This window comes from Pinus tabuliformis, chromosome J, assembly GCF_031772625.1.
Source record: "Pinus tabuliformis cultivar Carrire ecotype Pingquan chromosome J, CPIR1, whole genome shotgun sequence".
In the NCBI taxonomy this organism is placed as follows: domain Eukaryota; kingdom Viridiplantae; phylum Streptophyta; class Pinopsida; order Pinales; family Pinaceae; genus Pinus; species Pinus tabuliformis.
The window spans coordinates 1,038,213,562-1,038,232,082 of NC_142295.1; the positions used below are offsets into that span (position 1 = coordinate 1,038,213,562).

Below are 18,521 nucleotides of genomic sequence, written 5' to 3' on the forward strand. Positions count from 1 at the left end.
AAAATAAATAATGATTAAAACCGTTATTTCACCGCAATTAAACAAAGTCACAAAAATAAATTAAATAAATTAAGAATTAATTAAAGGAATGACCAAATTATGGTAATATGTAATATACCTATCGTGATTAACCCCACGTAAAGTAATTTTAAATTACAAATCAATTAATCAAACTTGCGTAAAAGTAATTTTAAATTACATATCAGTTACAACCAATTCTTGGCGTTGGCTAAATGGATCGGCGAGCACCCTAACAGAAATACGGGAGAAGAGGATGAAATCTATACAGGTTGCGAAAACAAAGTTGGTTACCGATTATTTTGGGAGGAAGTGGCAGACAATTCATGAATTCTTGCGCTGAAGAAATTTTAGGTTATTTAATCAAGTAATAAATCTTCCATGTTGTACCAAAAAAGAAACGGTTTCTGGAATTCCGATTTACTTGGTTTTACTTAATGGAAAATCGTTTAATAAGCGAGGGGGGTAGCTTATTGGATATCGGGGGAAAAGCACGTTTGCTTCGTGGTGGAAAGAAAGAGCTACTGTTATGAAAAAGATTTTTGGTCACAGAGTCTAGGGGAGGCTTAATATTCAGGAAGAGAACGACCTGGTGTGGTTACTGTCCTGAAAAACCATTTGGAGCGTGCAGCGAACTCGGAGAAGGTGCAGTGAACCACTGATCTCATTGGCAGTGGTTGGGTGGAGCTCTGCGTTCATGATGGTCGGCGGTCCAATGGAGTCTTGCAAAATAGATGAGTATTGTTTTAGCAAGAATTAGTTGTTCAAATCATATTTATGAAGTCTGTGGTTACTTATTAAAAGCGCTGGATATGTAGACACCGAATGTGAATGCGTGATGGTTGTATCATTTATCCGTGATAGGTAGGCTGATTTGAGAGTAACCAGGGATATTTAATCAATAGTTTTCTGTGTTAATTAATAATTATCACGCGGAAAAGCATAGACTCTCGAATAGCATTATTAGAACACTCATACTAATCTGGGTTAACTGTTGGTGAAGGGAGAAACTTAGCGTTACTCTCAGACCAAGTTAACAGAACAGTTAGAGTGCGCCTTTGTGTTTAATGGTTTGAGTTCATACCTTTGAGGTAGAATAAATTTGCAACTTTGTGAATTGATAGCAATTACGAATCTAGATTTAATTGGGGAATTAGACTCTGAATTTTAAGCCCTAAAACGAGTAACAGGCATCTTGAAATATTACAAAGATTGGTGCAATTGCAAATTATTTCGTTTCATGACTTGGAAACCGAATGCCATTTTCGAATGCTCTTTTGTTGGATTCTAAACAAGCTGTAACAGCGCACAACCTATGAGGAATCATATGGAATCCTAAATCGAATTTTCATTTGGAATTATTTTTTAAAACAGTTATTTGGGCAAATGAAGTCGATAGTACAATAGTCATGTTCTTTGGAATGTTTTTGATACTCAGAAAATTGGTTCCTTAAATATTCTCATCATCTCATGAGAGTTTGGCATTGAGCCTGTTAAGAAAACTACATCCGCTGAACGAAATAACAAGACCCATAAACGAGGTTGCTGTAAATGTAAATGTAACCATACGATAACGAACAACAGAAAACAAAGAAACAAATGATGCTCTCTGCATCCTATAAGATGTATGCCTATTTATATGCATTTAAGTTAATGGTTAGATCTCGTAAAGAGAAATATGCATTAGTGTGAATAAGAGTTGTACAAGAATTTAATTGAATGGATGTACTAGTTAGCTAGTATGTTATGCTTGCTCATACACATGAGTAGATATTAAAAGATCTCTTAGAGGTTGATTATTGTTTGAATAATATTGTAACTAATCTTGTCGCCAAGATTGTTGATGACTGCATTGACAGGAAATGATGGCAGATGGTGCCAAAGGAAAGTGATGTTTAACATTATGGCAAGAAAAGGATTGTTGGTCCATGCGGATGAGTTGGAGTTGCAGGAACATACATTGTTAGAACAATCATGCCACAAGGATTATTGTATGTGGCAGTATGTAAGCGAAAGATTTACATGGAAATTGTATTGGCTTTTAGCTAGTTATGTGATAACTTAAGGAAAATTCATTGTAATGATTTTAATAACAATGGTTAAGGGATGGAATCCCTTATAAGCCATTGAGTGAGGGGTGAAAACCCTCACAAGCGTTTAATAATAAGATTAAACGTTTGCTGGTTTTCACCCTACGGGGTTTCCAGGGTAAATTGGTGTTGAAATGGTGTGATTGCCTTTTGTGTCCATTGATAATGATGAGTCCTTAATGATGATGGTTCTTTATTTGATGTGAAAACTATAATGTCTTGGTACATGAATATCTAATATGTTTAAGGATATCAAGAAATGGATGCAAGGATTCATGAGACAGTTTATGTTATTACAGTGATGGTTAAAGTTATGCAATGGTTATGAAACTTACTGTCTTTGATGGCAATTTACTTGATGTAATAATGAATAGTATATCTACGGTTAATGATGATTTGTGGAGTTGTGAATTGATTAATTACTTGTGGTAATTGTATAAAACTTATAACTCCCTACTTTTACATGCGAGGTTACCGGGGTATATTACAAGTGGTATCAGAGCTAAAGGTTGCAGTACTGGCACCTTTGGGAATTGGTAAGCGGAAAGGATATTGAGGTACGCCGTCAGTAGGCATTAACTCAGGTATGAGTTTAATCATTCGCATATTCATTTATGTCGTACACTACTTTTGGCATGGTAGGTGTGATTTATGTTTATAACTGCTTTGAGTAGTAAGTAGTAAAGTTGTTGCATAACTACATTCATAACATTGGATTCCTGATGAGGGAAAAAGACAATGAAACTTTTGTTGCACTTACAAACAATATTGAACACTCATTACAGTAAGAACAATATTGAACAGTAAGAACAGTATTGAACAGTCATTGAGGAAAGTGACAACGAACTACCAACTTGTGATTTGCAAATATGGCAATAAAAATGATTCATTCATTAAACAAAATTGAAGTTACAATGAACAAAACTTAATGAGTCAATGCATGAATATAAAATTATGGGAAACATCCTTGAATAGGATGACAAATTGTTTTAAAAGGACATTAGAGGAACCCTTAGATATTGAAACATGCAATGAGTCAAGTAGCGAGACTTGATTGTCATAACTAACTTTTGATTCAGTCTTGTCATGGATGCATGAAGATGATTGGTAGTTGAGAATGGTTAGTGTTGTATGACTAACCCATAGAACGTATATGCATTAATTGAATTGGACTAAGATTGCTACCATTCGTAAATAAGTGAAGTTGATTGATGTCACATGCATGGAATGTGTGTGTGAAGATTCTTACTCTCTCGGTGCTATAGTTCTAGTTGTTTATGAGAAGAGTTCTTAACTTTATTCACCATGAGAATGCATGATGAATAGTATATGCTCATGTCTTAACAGATTTAATGATGATTACCCTCTAATTAAGTGAAATCCATTAGCATGGTATGTGTTTATCATTACTTGTTGAGAGATAAAAGCCATTGGAGCCTCGTTTTAATGATGGTTGAATTTATCTCTACTATGGGAATGATGGATTTATTATGCATGTTGCATTCCAGTGTGAACTTAATTGGAGAGGCATGTTCGGTGGGTAACATTTCTAGGATCCATTCATGGTATAATTACGTATGATAATTACTCATAAATAGACTACCTGTGTTAATACAGTTGTCAGTAAACTCTAACTACCTTCCCCAACTATAGATGCTTCCAAAGGAAATGGAAGCAAGGAGAAGGAAGAAGACCGTGCTGTAGGGACAGACGGAGATGGGAAAAAAGAGTCTGGGAATGACTAGATAGCGCTTGATGTGCATGTGAGTATTCCCTTGACCATGCTTAAGGAGTTGGAAAATGATAACTATAGTGTGTTGTTGTTAATGATTTTCGTAATGTCTCCTTGAAGTCATTATTCTGAAATAGATACATAGTAGTGTTATGATATTTGTTGCATCTAGCATCAAGTGGTAACTCTGGTGCATGTGTGACACTTAGGAGATTATGTTTCTAATTGCATAAGTAGAGCAATTGCTTCCGGTAAGGGTGGTTTAATTTTTTAGTTATGCATGTTGATCCAAGGATAAGATAAGTATCTTGCTCACTTTCTTGAAGAATACATATGAATGTTTATATGATTTCTTAGTAGAGAAAGTATTTGAATGCATGCAATGAAAGAATGGTTCTTTTCTAGATTTTCTTGGTAAAGAAAATGTGTTAATGCATGCAATTAAAGATTGATTATTTTGTATGCTTTCTTAATAAAGCAAATAAGTAGTTCTTATTAGGAAGACTCCACGTGAGTCTTGTATGTGAAATGCTTGTCTCTTGTCTATAAAATCCTTGCTAAATATGGCCAAAGTAACTTCTTGAGGAAAGAGTATATTACATATATACATAAATATAGTCTCATCCTAAGAGTATGCATGCTTCATGTATGAAGATGCAGGATTTTATGAGAATTTTCTTGAAAATAAAAGTAGAGGTTCTTTCCTTAAAGACACATTAGAATAATGTTCATACAAGAACCAAAATCCTTACTTGTTTCATGAAAAGAACTATGTGCATTGAAGTAAAGTCATTGTGTTAGGAGAACACATGTTGCATATTGGTAGCTATTGTGACTTTGGAATTATAAGTCTGTGTGTACTTAAAGAAAGTGGTCATGTTAGCTTCCTCGAAAAATAACAATCTCTTGGAGAGATTGTCTTGTTGGATGAGCTGTGTTGATTGCTTGATTTTGATGCATAAACGATAAGTAAACCTTGTTTTTGCATCTTGATTTTTATGCCTAAAGATAGATATCTTTAATCATTTCTTGAAAGGGAATCTTGAGAAACCCTCACATCGAAAGATAGAGAAATGAGGATTAAAATGACTTCCTTTAAGGAAGAGGTATGTGGTTTGTTGTATGAAATGATGGTAGTCTTCTAGTGAAGGGAATAAGTGTTGCATACATTAAAGAAGGGCTTATATGATAAGCAATGGTATGCACAAAGATTAGTCATTGTGACATAAGAGTTATGTTCTTGTATGTTAGAGAAAATTATGTTTATTTACACTAACGATGCATGACTAAACCTAGCCATAGTAAACGTAAGCTAATACTCCATTAATGATGATTTGAATTGGAACAACAAACTATGGCAAAATTGGAAATGTTTAGATTATTAACTCAACTGTTGTTGACATTTATACATTAATGAGTATTTGCATATGCTTTTATACATGACAATATTGTATGCATGAACATTCTTGGAAATGGAATACGTGTTAACTGATGCATATTTATAACTAACGTTGCTGATGGGATTAAGTAGTGGTAGCTTAATGGCAACAAGAAAACTCATCACATAAATTGCTGCAATGTGAAATGCAATTATAAATGAGAAAGAATGATGTTATATGATATGCATGAATTATGTTATTTGGAAAATTTGCATGCATACAACGTGTATGATGGATATGTTTCCCATCAATCTTGATGTTGTGGACCCATGATGAGGGATAAGTGTAAATGCATGGTGTACATGCATGTTTATTTTGTAATGATAATGATTATATGGTTCATTGTGTAATTACTTTGAGAAAGAGTAATAAAAGAGAAATTTAACATGCCAGACAGTTGCAGATAGTTGGGTTGATGGCAATTACCTGCCCGGAGGGGTTGATGGTACTTGTCTGCCCGGATATGCCTTGGGTTGATGGAAGTTACCTGCCCGGAGGGGTTGATGGTACTTGTCTGCCCGGATTTCCTCTCCCTAGAGATCAATGATCTCAGTAAGGGAAAAGAGTTTGCCAAGACGGTGAAGAGGGTAAAAAGCCTGAGGCAGCTCTGTTGATTTGGAGCCTGTTGGAGGAGGCCCAAAACTCCTCATAGACGGGACGCTGTCAGAGGAATAGGCAGGACGCTGCCAAGAGGAATCCTATATTGGACCCTATGTGGTCATTGGAATTCTTGAGCTGGTTGGCCAGTGGAATTCCATGTTAGACCTGGTAAGGTCTCTATCAAAGAAATTGTCTGGATGTGAAAATGACTCGGTTTGGTTGTGGAAACCAGTTCCCATGGGTTGGGAATTCTTTAGTCTATTGTGATTTTCATGGCTAAAGAAATTAACTAATCAGTTGTATGTAATGTTAAAAGTAAATTCTATATATAGTTGGGTGAAATATGTTATGCACATTTAACAAGAAAATGAGCTTAGTGCTCAATAAGGAGTAAATGGAAATTTTAATCCCTTTATTGTATTATTAAAGTTGTGAACATCTTAGTGGGAGCTAAGACAGTTTTTGCTTGATGCAGTGATTGACTGTTTTGATGATTAGAGAATTATGTGCTCTTTTGGTACTCCTCGAAGTACTTTATGGAATTCTTTGGTGAGAATTCGTTCAGTATGCACGTGGAACAGTGATTTATCATTTGATGATTAGTATTAGTGCTCTTTAAGTACTTGTAAAAGTACTATGATTTAGAAAGCATCTAACATTGCACAATTGATTGCTAGTCAAAATTATTTCATTTGACTCAAAATATAGTGGTTAATGCTATTGAATTTGTTATTCATATATTACGGGAATTACTTACCATGGAGGGTTGAAGAATTGTCCAACCACTATTAAAAGGCTTACATGAAAGTATTCATGATTTCCAAGAATAGATGGTAAGTAATGGTAAGTTGACATATAGAATTGTTATTATGAATGAATAAGGGCCAAGTGGTGGGGATTAGAAGTTGCATATGTTTGCAACTATTGATGCCTATAACTAATGATATTTCTTATGACTATATCATTACTATTTTGTTTGTCGTCTTTTCTTGGAATGGAATCGTTGATTTCAAAGAGAAAGGATCACATTTTGTGTGGTTTAGATGATAATACCATGAGTAAAGGCTAAAGTTCCAATGAAAGATGAACACCGAGGACGGTGTTCCTGTTAAGGGGGGGAGTATGTAATATACCTATCGTGATTAACCCCACGTAAAGTAATTTTAAATTACAAATCAATTAATCAAACTTGCGTAAAAGTAATTTTAAATTACATATCAGTTACAACCAATTCTTGGCGTTGGTTAAATGGATCGGCGAGCACCCTAACAGAAATACGGGAGAAGAGGATGAAATCTATACAGGTTGCGAAAACAAAGTTGGTTACCGATTATTTTGGGACGAAGTGGCAGACAATTCATGAATTCTTGCACTGAAGAAATTTTAGTTTATTTAATCAAGTAATAAATCTTCCATGTTGTACCAAAAAAGAAACGGTTTCTGGAATTCCGATTTACTTGGTTTTACTTAATGGAAAATCGTTTAATAACCGAGTGGGGTAGCTTATTGGATATCGGGGGAAAAGCACGTTTGCTTCGTGGTGGAAAGAAAGAGCTACTGTTATGAAAAAGATTTCTGGTCACGGAGTCTAGGGGAGGCTTAATATTCAGGAAGAGAACGACCTGGTGTGGTTACTGTCCTAAAAAAACCATTTGGAGCATGCAGCGAATTCGGAGAAGGTGCAGTGAACCACTGATCTCATTGGCAGTGGTTGGGTGGAGCTCTGCGTTCATGATGGCCGACGGTCCAATGGAGTCTTGCAAAACAGATGAGTATTGGTTTAGCAAGAATTAGTTGTTCAAATCATATTTATGAAGTCTGTGGTTACTTATTAAAAGCGCTGGATATGTAGACACCGAATGTGAATGCGAGATGGTTGTATCATTTATCCGTGATAGGTAGGCTGATTTGAGAGTAACCAGGGATATTTAATCAATAGTTTTCTGCGTTAATTAATAATTATCACGCGGAAAAGCATAGACTCTCGAATAGCATTATTAGAACACTCATACTAATCTGGGTTAACTGTTGGTGAAGGGAGAAACTTAGCGTTACTCTCAGACCAAGTTAACAGAACAGTTAGAGTGCGCCTTTGTGTTTAATGGTTTGAGTTCATACCTTTGAGGTAGAATAAATTTGCAACTTTGTGAATTGATAGCAATTACGAATCTAGATTTAATTGGGGAATTAGACTCTGAATTTTAAGCCCTAAAACGAGTAACAGACATCTTGAAATATTACAAAGATTGGTGCAATTGCAAATTATTTCGTTTCATGACTTGGAAACCGAATGCCATTTTCGAATGCTCTTTTGTTGGATTCTAAACAAGCTGTAACAGCGCACAACCTATGAGGAATCATATGGAATCCTAAATCGAATTTTCATTTGGAATTATTTTTTAAAACAGTTATTTGGGCAAATGAAGTCGATAGTACAATAGTCATGTTCTTTGGAATGTTTTTAATACTCAGAAAATTGGTTCCTTAAATATTCTCATCATCTCATGAGAGTTTGGCATTGAGCCTGTTAAGAAAACTACATCCGCTGAACGAAATAACAAGACCCATAAACGAGGTTGCTGTAAATGTAAATGTAACCATACGATAACGAACAACAGAAAACAAAGAAACAAATGATGCTCTCTGCATCCTATAAGATGTATGCCTATTTATATGCATTTAAGTTAATGGTTAGATCTCGTAAAGAGAAATATGCATTAGTGTGAATAAGAGTTGTACAAGAATTTACTTGAATGGATGTACTAGTTAGCTAGTATGTTATGCTTGCTCATACACATGAGTAGATATTAAAAGATCTCTTAGAGGTTGATTATTGTTTGAATAATATTGTAACTAATCTTGTCGCCAAGATTGTTGATGACTGCATTGACAGGAAATGATGGCAGATGGTGCCAAAGGAAAGTGATGTTTAACATTATGGCAGGAAAAGGATTGTTGGTCCATGCGGATGAGTTGGAGTTGCAGGAACATACATTGTTAGAACAATCATGCCACAAGGATTATTGTATGTGGCAGTATGTAAGCGAAAGATTTACATGGAAATTGTATTGGCTTTTAGCTAGTTATGTGATAACTTAAGGAAAATTCATTGTAATGATTTTAATAACAATGGTTAAGGGATGGAATCCCTTATAAGCCATTGAGTGAGGGGTGAAAACCCTCACGAGCGTTTAATAATAAGATTAAACGTTTGTTGGTTTTCACCCTACGGGGTTTCCAGGGTAAATTGGTGTTGAAATGGTGTGATTGCCTTTTGTGTCCATTGATAATGATGAGTCCTTAATGATGATGGTTCTTTATTTGATGTGAAAACTATAATGTCTTGGTACATGAATATCTAATATGTTTAAGGATATCAAGAAATGGATGCAAGGATTCATGAGACAGTTTATGTTATTACAGTGATGGTTAAGGTTATGCAATGGTTATGAAACTTACTGTCTTTGATGGCAATTTACTTGATGTAATAATGAATAGTATATCTACGGTTAATGATGATTTGTGGAGTTGTGAATTGATTAATTACTTGTGGTAATTGTATAAAAACTTCTAACTCCCTACTTTTACATGCGAGGTTACCGGGGTATATTACAGTCCATTTCTAATAATGTTCTATTGAAACATTAGAAAGTAAATTAAAAATTAATTAAATAATGAAAAACAAAGTCACAAAAATAAATTAAATAAATTAAGAATTAATTAAAGGAATGACCAAATTATGGTAAGTCCACTTCTAATAATGTTATATTGAAACATTAGAAAGTAAATTAAAAATTAATTAAATAATGAAGTAAAAATGGTTTAGAAATAAACTAGAAAACTAATAATTTTTTTTTTTTTTTTTCTGAATAAAGACTAATTCTATTAAGAAAAGAAGAGTATAGTACAATCAACCTTGCAAGCAAGCGAAGCAAAAAGCAAGGGAGCCAAAGAGGATAGGCTCCACCTTGCTCCTTGACGACAAACCACGAGAGGGCTAGAGCTAGCTCGGAATAACAAAAAACAAGAACTAAGCAGAGAGAACTACCCTGAGGGGGCAATTACTATTACACGAATTTTTCTTCTTTTTTTCTTGTTTACTTTGACCCATCCAGTGGTGTTTGGCTGAGCCGAAACAAGTTGAAGACTATTGTGCCCTGGCGGCCGAATATCCTTATCAGAGTCTGAGGACGATGTAAAATGAGAACGTTTCTGAGATATCTGAGAGACGGAGGGGTTTGCTGGATCGTCTAAGGGAGTCTCAACGTTCTGCCCATCTGCTGCAATTTCCTCCTCATCCGAACTGGAGGAATCTGAAAGAAAACTAATAATATTACTAAACTAGTTTTAAATAAATTTAATCACGTTTGATTAAAGAGGGGAGGTTAAAGATGAGGATCAATTTAATTTAAATTAAATAAGAAATATAATCTAAGAAATAAAGTTAAAGAAGACCTCTAATCTGAAATGATGATTTTTTTTTGGAAATGATGATTTTTTTGGAAATGATTATAAGATTTATGAAGGTGGGGTGGGAGTGGGGTTCAGATGGGGAAAATACACCAAGGCAGGAGAGAATCACTCATTAATGGGTGAGATGGTAGATGACTAGTTTTCAGGATTGGCTAGGGTGAGAGGGGCACGAATCACCTATCAATAGGTGAAATGGTAAATGACCAGTTTTCAGGATTGGTTAAGTATGTATCCATCTTCATAAAACATTTGACTACCTCAAATTACATAAAACTAAAAATAAAAATAAAAATTAATAAATATAATTAATAATAAAACCAACATAAATCCGTTTTACCTCTTGATCCACTAAAATCGGAGAGATATCAATATTTTTTAGGCGCAAAGCTCTTTTAGAGTAAAAATGACTAGTTTTCACCGACAAAGGGGCGCGGAAATTAAAAATTAATAAATATAATCAATGGGGACGGGTCGGAATCACCCATCAATATGTGAGATGGTAGATGACTAGTTTTCAAGATTGGCTAACCATATATCCATCCTCATAAAACATCACCCATCAATACGTGAGATGGTAGATGACCAGTTTTCAAGATTGGCTAACCATATATCCATCCTCATAAAACATTTGACTACGTCAAATTACATAAAACTAAAAATAAAAATAAAAACTAATAAATATAATTAATAATAAAACCAACATAAATCCATTTTAACTCTTGGTCCACCAAAAGTTTAGATGCGAACTTCTTTTAGAGTAAAAATGACTAGTTTTCACAGAGGGAGGGGCAGGAATTACCCTTCAATGGGTAAGATGGTATATAACCATTTCAAGATTGCCTAATCCTCATAAAACATTTGACTACCTCAAATTACATAAAACTAAAACTAAAAATAAAAATAAAAAGTAATAAATCTAATTAATAATAAAACCAACATAAATTCATTTTAACTCTAGATCCAGCAAATTCGGAGAGATATCAATTTTATTAGATGCAAACTTTTTTTAGAGTAAACGAGATGACATAGTGGAAGGAGTCCACAATTTTGCCTGCAAAATAGTGAAAATTTCAGTATGATTTTGGCAAAAATCTGACCAAAATTTTGGGAAATCTGAGTTATAGCTACCAAACTTCATGATTATATTCAGATATGATGCCACACTTAGTAATCCTAGAATTAAAATGAATCTAGCTAATTAATGGCAATGGTTCATTGGCTTTTTTCATGCCAAGTGACATCTTATATGTGAGAATAAGATTATAGATAAACACTTTAACCTGAAAAGTAAATGTATAAATATATAAATCATACCATTAAACTCTCAATCACTCAGTCTTAATTGTCTGACTTCGAGTTTGGCAGTGGACTCAATTTTAATTTCTGAATTCACTCAGTCTTAATTGTCTGACTTCGAGTTTGGCAGTGGACTCAATTTTAATTTCTGAATTCGAGTTTAGCAGTGGAAACTGGTAAATAAGAGCAGAAGAAAAGTGCAAGAACCTCAATACTAGGCCAAACAAACAAACTGAGGTAAGTGAACAAACCCTTTATTTGTTTAGGGTTAATATTTGATCTTTGATTAATATGTTGATCCCGGCGACAATGTTTTTTCTCCTATGCAAAACTTTTTTAGGGTTTATATTTGATCTTTGATTAGATCCAGAAGCTGGCGAGCATGCTTTTTCTCCTATGCACTACGTAATGCACAACTATACCCGCACTTCTTTGTTTCAAACCGAATTGATCACATTTTTTGTTTCCGCACATGATCTTCAATAGTTCTTGAACTTCATTGTGCTATGCTCTTTTCGTACGATCATGCATTTGCTTGGGCGTTATGGAGGGGAACATGCATGTATATATCTATAGAATTAAAGGAACATGCATTTATATATCTATAGAATAATTGGTAAAGTGCTTTAGTTATAAAATTCTATTCATAATGGAGTGATTTTTAGTACAAATACAGGTGCGATTATTGTAAATCGATTCCAAACCTGGAAACTGTGCAGGAGTTGCTGATAAGATTTACTTTCATATTTACTTTCATATTGCTTGTTAAGAGGTGTATGAATGACAGCTTCCAAAAATTTAAACAGTAACACAAAATTCTAACAAATATCTTTCCATTCTCATGAGTATCGGTGGCTTTGTGGCAGAAGCAATTCCCGGTCGCCATTTGCGGGTACAATCAGCGGCAGAGGAGCAGTATTCAGAAAATGGAGACTTCAGGAAAGAGCGACGGAAAGGGAGGGAAGAATGGAGCAGGCTCAAGGAAGAAGCGAGTAACCAAAACAGTGAAGGCCGGATTGACCTTTCCAGTGGGGAGGATTGCCAGATATCTCAAGAAAGGGCGGTATGCCAAGCGGGTTGGAGCCGGGGCGGCCGTCTTGGAATATCTCACCGCCGCCGAAGTGTTGGAGTTTGCAGGAAAAGCTGCCCGTCATCGCAAGAAGACCAGAATTATCCCTCGCCACATTATGCTGGCCGTCCGATCCGATGAGGATTTGGATAAACTTTTCGAGAATGTGACCATCGCCAGTGGAGGAGCAATGGAACTCATTAATTACGCTCTGTTCTCCAAGAAGTACATCGAGAAAGTGAAAAATGGGAAGTGAAGAATGTTTAAGCGCCAAATTGATGTTTTTTATAACATCACTTTTTCTCCCTCTGGGGGCATTTTGCTTTCTAATAAAGCCCACTTGGAACTTATTACTGAATACTCTATAGATATATATATGTCTTAAATCAATTCTGTTCGTAGTGTGCCCTGTTCAAATATTGTTTTATGTATAAATCCCTTTCGAAAGGTATGGCAAATTAAGCCCCAGAGTTTAGGGTTCCAAGTTTACTGAACTTTCGAGGATTTATAGGTTTACAATAACTCATTTTGTTGTTATATGTTCCAGTACTATTTACTACGTTTATTATTGTTCCAAGTACTTTATTTCATGCTTGAATTATTTAATCCATTATTGTCCGTAGGTTTTATGTATTCAATATGCTGGTTCTTAAGGTTTTTTTTTTTTTTTTGTGTGTTTTTTCTTTCTTTATTTTTTACTCCAGGCTTTTATTGTTTAAATTATGTTTAAATGTTATTTTTTAAGTTTTTGGATCTTTCATTTCAAGTTTATATGGTTTAATTCATGTTTAGATATTTGGACTAATATAATTGACAACGTTTAAATTAATGTTGAATTGTTTTTCTGTAAGCCTAATAGTTAGAACTTTGAAGTTGTTTGTTTTTGGTAATTTATTATATGTTAATAGCTTTTTTTTCATTATAATCAAGAATATATTGTTATTTAGTATTGAATGGTTTTTCCTTAGGCCTAATAGTTAGAATCTTGAAGTTGTTTGTTTTATATGTTAATAGTTTCTTTTTCATTGTACTTAAGAGCATATTGTTACTGTTAATTGATCCTTGGCCTTTTACATTGAGGATCAATAAGGATTTTTGTTGTTGTTGTTGTAAAATGTGTATGATTAATCTACTATGACCAAACTGATAATTTTTCAACTCTCATCTTAATGTGGTGCTTTATCTAATTAGTTGATTCTCTTAAAAGTCTTATGAAATCTTGAGATGATTAGTAATCTCCACTTCAATGCTACTTCTTGTTTCAACCTAAATGTGGGTGGATTAGTTGGTAACTTCATTGAAGGATTTGTCAGTGTATATATGCCCATTGGTTCCAACTCTAAAGAAATTCATCATTGGCTTGGAATTTATAATCTACACTACTATAGGAGTCACCTCTTAATATAGTAGATTCCCCATTTCTACTGAAATTACTTAGTTATCTTCTTAGGAGGGGATAATAGTAATTATAAATCTTTATAATAGTGATGCTTGAATAGGGAGTGAAAGAGGAGACAATTTTATGATTTTATGCTAGAGCCTTAAAGAAGAAAACAAATGTCAAATAGATTTTGTGACCATAGAGATGCTAGCTTTTTCCTTCTAGACCATAGAAATCTATTGGAAATTTAGGTGAACTTATTTATAATAAATTTAGGGATGATTGTAAATGAGCTATAATATGTGTATTCCATTTATGACATTCTTTATTAAAATATCTATGAGTATTAAGTTTGTAGTCATCATTATTTTAGGCTTTGAGTGAAGCCCCACAATATAAGATATCTACATGGTAAAATTTGGAGAAAAATAGAAATCCCAAAAAATCAAATTATCTCATAAAAGAACCTGATTGATAGAATTGGAAGTTGGAAAAGGCTCAAGGAAAATAATGGATAATTTTTACCACAAAACCCAAATTTATCATAAAAAGAAATGGCAATTTAATATATGAGTCATTAGCATCCAACGTTCTTAAAACACCACTTACAAAACCCACAATTTATTCATAATTAGTTTTTGTAGATACTAGATTAGTGGAGCCCAACATAAATAAGTGTTTAGAAAAAACACAATTCAGCCATATAACTAGGTTTTGCAGAATAAAAAATCATGGGATATCTACATAGTAAAATCAGGAGAAAAATAGAAATCCCAAACCATGAAGTTCAAATTTAAGAAAAAAGGGACTGAAGGGACTCATAAGGAAAATAATGGGCAAATATTGTTCTTCCCAAATTTTACTTGGAAGACATGCATCCTCACATCTACAAGTCTTTGGGTTGTATATGTACTGAGTGGTTCTCTTTGTTGGATATGAAAATTTCCCTGGTGGAGATGCAATACTATACACATAATTATGATTTTTAGTTTTTAAGCTTTGGTTGCAAAAATAACCTTTAAATAGACTGCATTAGAGAAGAATACCATTGGACTACATTAGAGAATAATACCATTGGAAAAAGATGGGTTGTCAAATTTGCAGCCCAAAATTTCCAATGGTATATGTACAATTTTATCACAATTTTATTTTAATTATTTATTTTATTTTATTTTTTTAAATGTAATTTAACCAAGTCAATTGTTTAGATAACATAAGGGTGGTAGGAAGGGGAAAGGTTTTGTACAACCCTGATGGAAAATTGAATACAAGGTATCCCTGGGGATTGAGCTCAATGACCAACCCTGATGAAAATTTGAATAGAAGGTATGCCTAGGGATTGGTCTCTATTATAAAAAATGAGGTTGAATTGCATGGCATGTTGCTCCAAGAATCCTTTGAGTATCTAATATAACCATCTTTGAAGGCTCACTTCTGGTTATTCAACATCTCCACACAAACACCTAGTTAAAAGAAAATCAAATTTGAATAGAAGGTATGCCTAGGGATTGGTCTCTATTATCAAAAATGAGGTTGAATTGCATGGCATGTTGCTCCAAGAATCCTTTGAGTATCTAATATAACCATCTTTGAAGGCTCACTTCTGGTTATTCAACATCTCCACACAAACACCTAGCTAAAAGAAACTCATTTACCAAATTAAAAAATAAAAAATAAATAAAAAAAAATTAAAATTAAAATAAAATTAAAAATTAAAATGTTGCTTGAAGAATTATCCTTTAAAGCTTTTCTTCTATATTTTAAAGAAACAAAATAGTGAGGTTAATAAGTGTGCTAATCAAACTTCACACCTAGCTAAAAGAAAATCATTTACCAAATTTAAGAAAAATAAAAATAAAAATAAAAATGTTGCTTGAAGAATTATCCTTTAAAGCTTTTCTTCTATATTTTAAAGAAACAAAATAGTGAGGTTAATAAGTGTGCTAATCAAACTTCTCCAGTCAAAGTTAAGCAATTCGAAACCAATAACACCCAAGGTTGGGTTAATTTACTATAACCTCAAACTCAATCATATGGCTATAAAGCATACTAAGATCCTGTTATATACCTAGGGGGGATAATATGGGGTACCAAGGGAGGTACCCAAGGTAATAATGTAATAATGGGATGGGCCATAGTAATAAATAAGGTGGTTAACCCATGTCATGTAAGGGACCACAAGTAGTTAATAATAATGTAATGGGCTCATGGTATTAGTTGATGGTATGAGGAAACCATGGTAATGATGCATGGTATTGTATGTATGAGGCCTATATAAAGGCTAGAGACTCCACATATGAAGAGGAAGTGAAGGATTATTGTATGAACAGGCATATGGCTTGTGGAGTGTTCTCCTTCCTTAAGGAGTGAATGTATGGTGTTGCCCTACCTTAAGGGTTTTGATAATAAAGAAGCATTTCTATCTATTTTGATCTTGTTATTCTTGGGTTATTTCTATTATCATAATATCTTTGGATTAGATCTACAACAATTGGTATCAGATCTACAACAAGTGGTATCAGAGCTACAACAATTGGTATCAGAGCACTTTCTTGGGCACAAAAGTGGAATTTTTTTTATTCTTTGCAGAGATTTTTGGGTGGCGAATTTGCAGATCCGATCTGTACGTTTTGGTGAAAGATATGCAGAATCTAATTGCAGATCTGTATTCCTTGTGAAAAAATAGCCGATTTCAAAAAAAAAATCGGTTGAATCGGAGTCCGGATGAAGGAGATATCACTGATCTAAAAATCAGTGGGGTTGTAGACAATTTTCAGGGCAGCGATTTTGCAGAGCAGATATAGATGTCCTGGAACAAGATCTACAAAATATAATTGCATATCTGGATTCTTTGGGAAAAAATACCCAACTTCAAAAAAAAAATCAGTCGAATCGGAGTCCGGATGAGGGAGATATCGCTGATTTAAAATCAGCTCTTTTTTGCAGAAATTTTGGTGACGGCGGAAGATTTGCAGCACAGATCTGAAATTTCAAGTGCCTGGATCAAGATTTCTATCACATGGGAAGATGCAGAATGGTTGTTACATTTCCAAAAACAGGTTATAATAGAGATTCTGAGCAATATTGACGGATTTGTGGCCATTTCAAATTTTCGCCAAGTTTTTTCAAAACTCTCTTCATGGCTCTATTATTTACAGGAAAAGATGATGGTCCTACTATTGAAGAATACATAAAAAGCCAGAAGTGGTTATGGGACAACAATTGGAAATGGTGGGTAGTGCAGAACTTTAGAGATGAGGCAACCACATGGTGGGGATTACTTAACCAAAAGAAGTGTTCCAACCTGCCCGATGAAGAATTTGAAAAATTACTTTTAGACAAATGGTCTCATGCCAGAAAACAAGATAAGGAGAAACAGGTGGGTCTATTTCCTACTGGTATATCCTTATTACAGGTTCATGGATTGATCCAGAAGGAGAAAATCATTGTGTATATAAATCCAAGTTGCAAGCAAAATCTCATAAATATCAACTTGACAAAGAAATTGCAAGTCCCAGCAAAACAAATTGAAAATACACAGGCTGATGGTAAGGATGTTCAAATTTATAAGGATTTGAAGCTTTCTATGGATAAGTATGTGTTTCATGGTGACTTTTATGCTTCAGATATGGATAACATGGATGTTGTTTTGGGATACCCTTGGATGGAATTAGTGGGTACTACCAATATTAATGTGCAGAAGAAATTCCTGAAGCTCTGGTATAAAAAGAAGAAAATTACATTGCAGGATATTTCCATTAATAAGCAGGTAGAGTCCAAGGAGGCGGAAGCAGATGATGTTCAAGGGACTGACATATCAGATGATGAGCCTTTAATGATCGACAATCAAACACAAACAGAGGCTGCAGAAGAAAAGGTTACAGGTGATGATACATCAGAGGAGGGCTCAGTGGTTGAAGTCATATTGAAAAAGAAGACACCACAACGGGCACCACAGCAAGATGAAGTCAAGAAAAAGCCATCGTGGGTTAAAACTTCAACATATCATCACCCACATCACCCCGCACGACAACCATCATGGAAACCAAGTAGTCACATGATGGATAGAAAGGAGAGACGATCCACCTACTGCACATCAACACAGAAGAGCTGCCACGGTCAACTTCCATCTCAAGCGAGCGAGGCACTAGCAAGATCAAGGGTTCACCTTTCTCTTGGATGGCTAGATGCACGTGCATGGTATCAGTGGACTACTCTTTTGAGTAGATCTTATTATTTGTGTTCTTCCAATGTTTCGGGGACGAAACATGCTTAGGGGGGTGGAATGTTATATACCTAGGGGGGATAATATGGGGTACCAAGGGAGGTACCCAAGGTAATAATGTAATAATGGGATGGGCCATAGTAATAAATAAGGTGGTTAACCCATGTCATGTAAGGGACCACAAGTAGTTAATAATAA

General features: G+C 34.5%; 1 protein-coding gene across 1 annotated transcript; it reads left to right on the plus strand.

Annotated features, from left to right (window-relative positions):
* Positions 1-12,574: 12,574 nt before the first annotated feature.
* On the plus strand, positions 12,575-12,973 carry LOC149230431 (histone H2A-like). Its single transcript, XM_089381317.1, has one exon. The coding sequence runs from the start codon at positions 12,575-12,577 to the stop codon at positions 12,971-12,973; it is 399 nt and encodes a 132-aa protein (XP_089237443.1).
* The last annotated feature ends 5,548 nt before the right edge of the window (positions 12,974-18,521 follow it).

What these genes read in the sequence shown, in the direction of transcription:
- LOC149230431 (XM_089381317.1), top strand. Translation starts at nt 12,575, where the DNA reads ATGGAGACTTCAGGAAAGAGCGACGGAAAGGGAGGGAAGAATGGAGCA.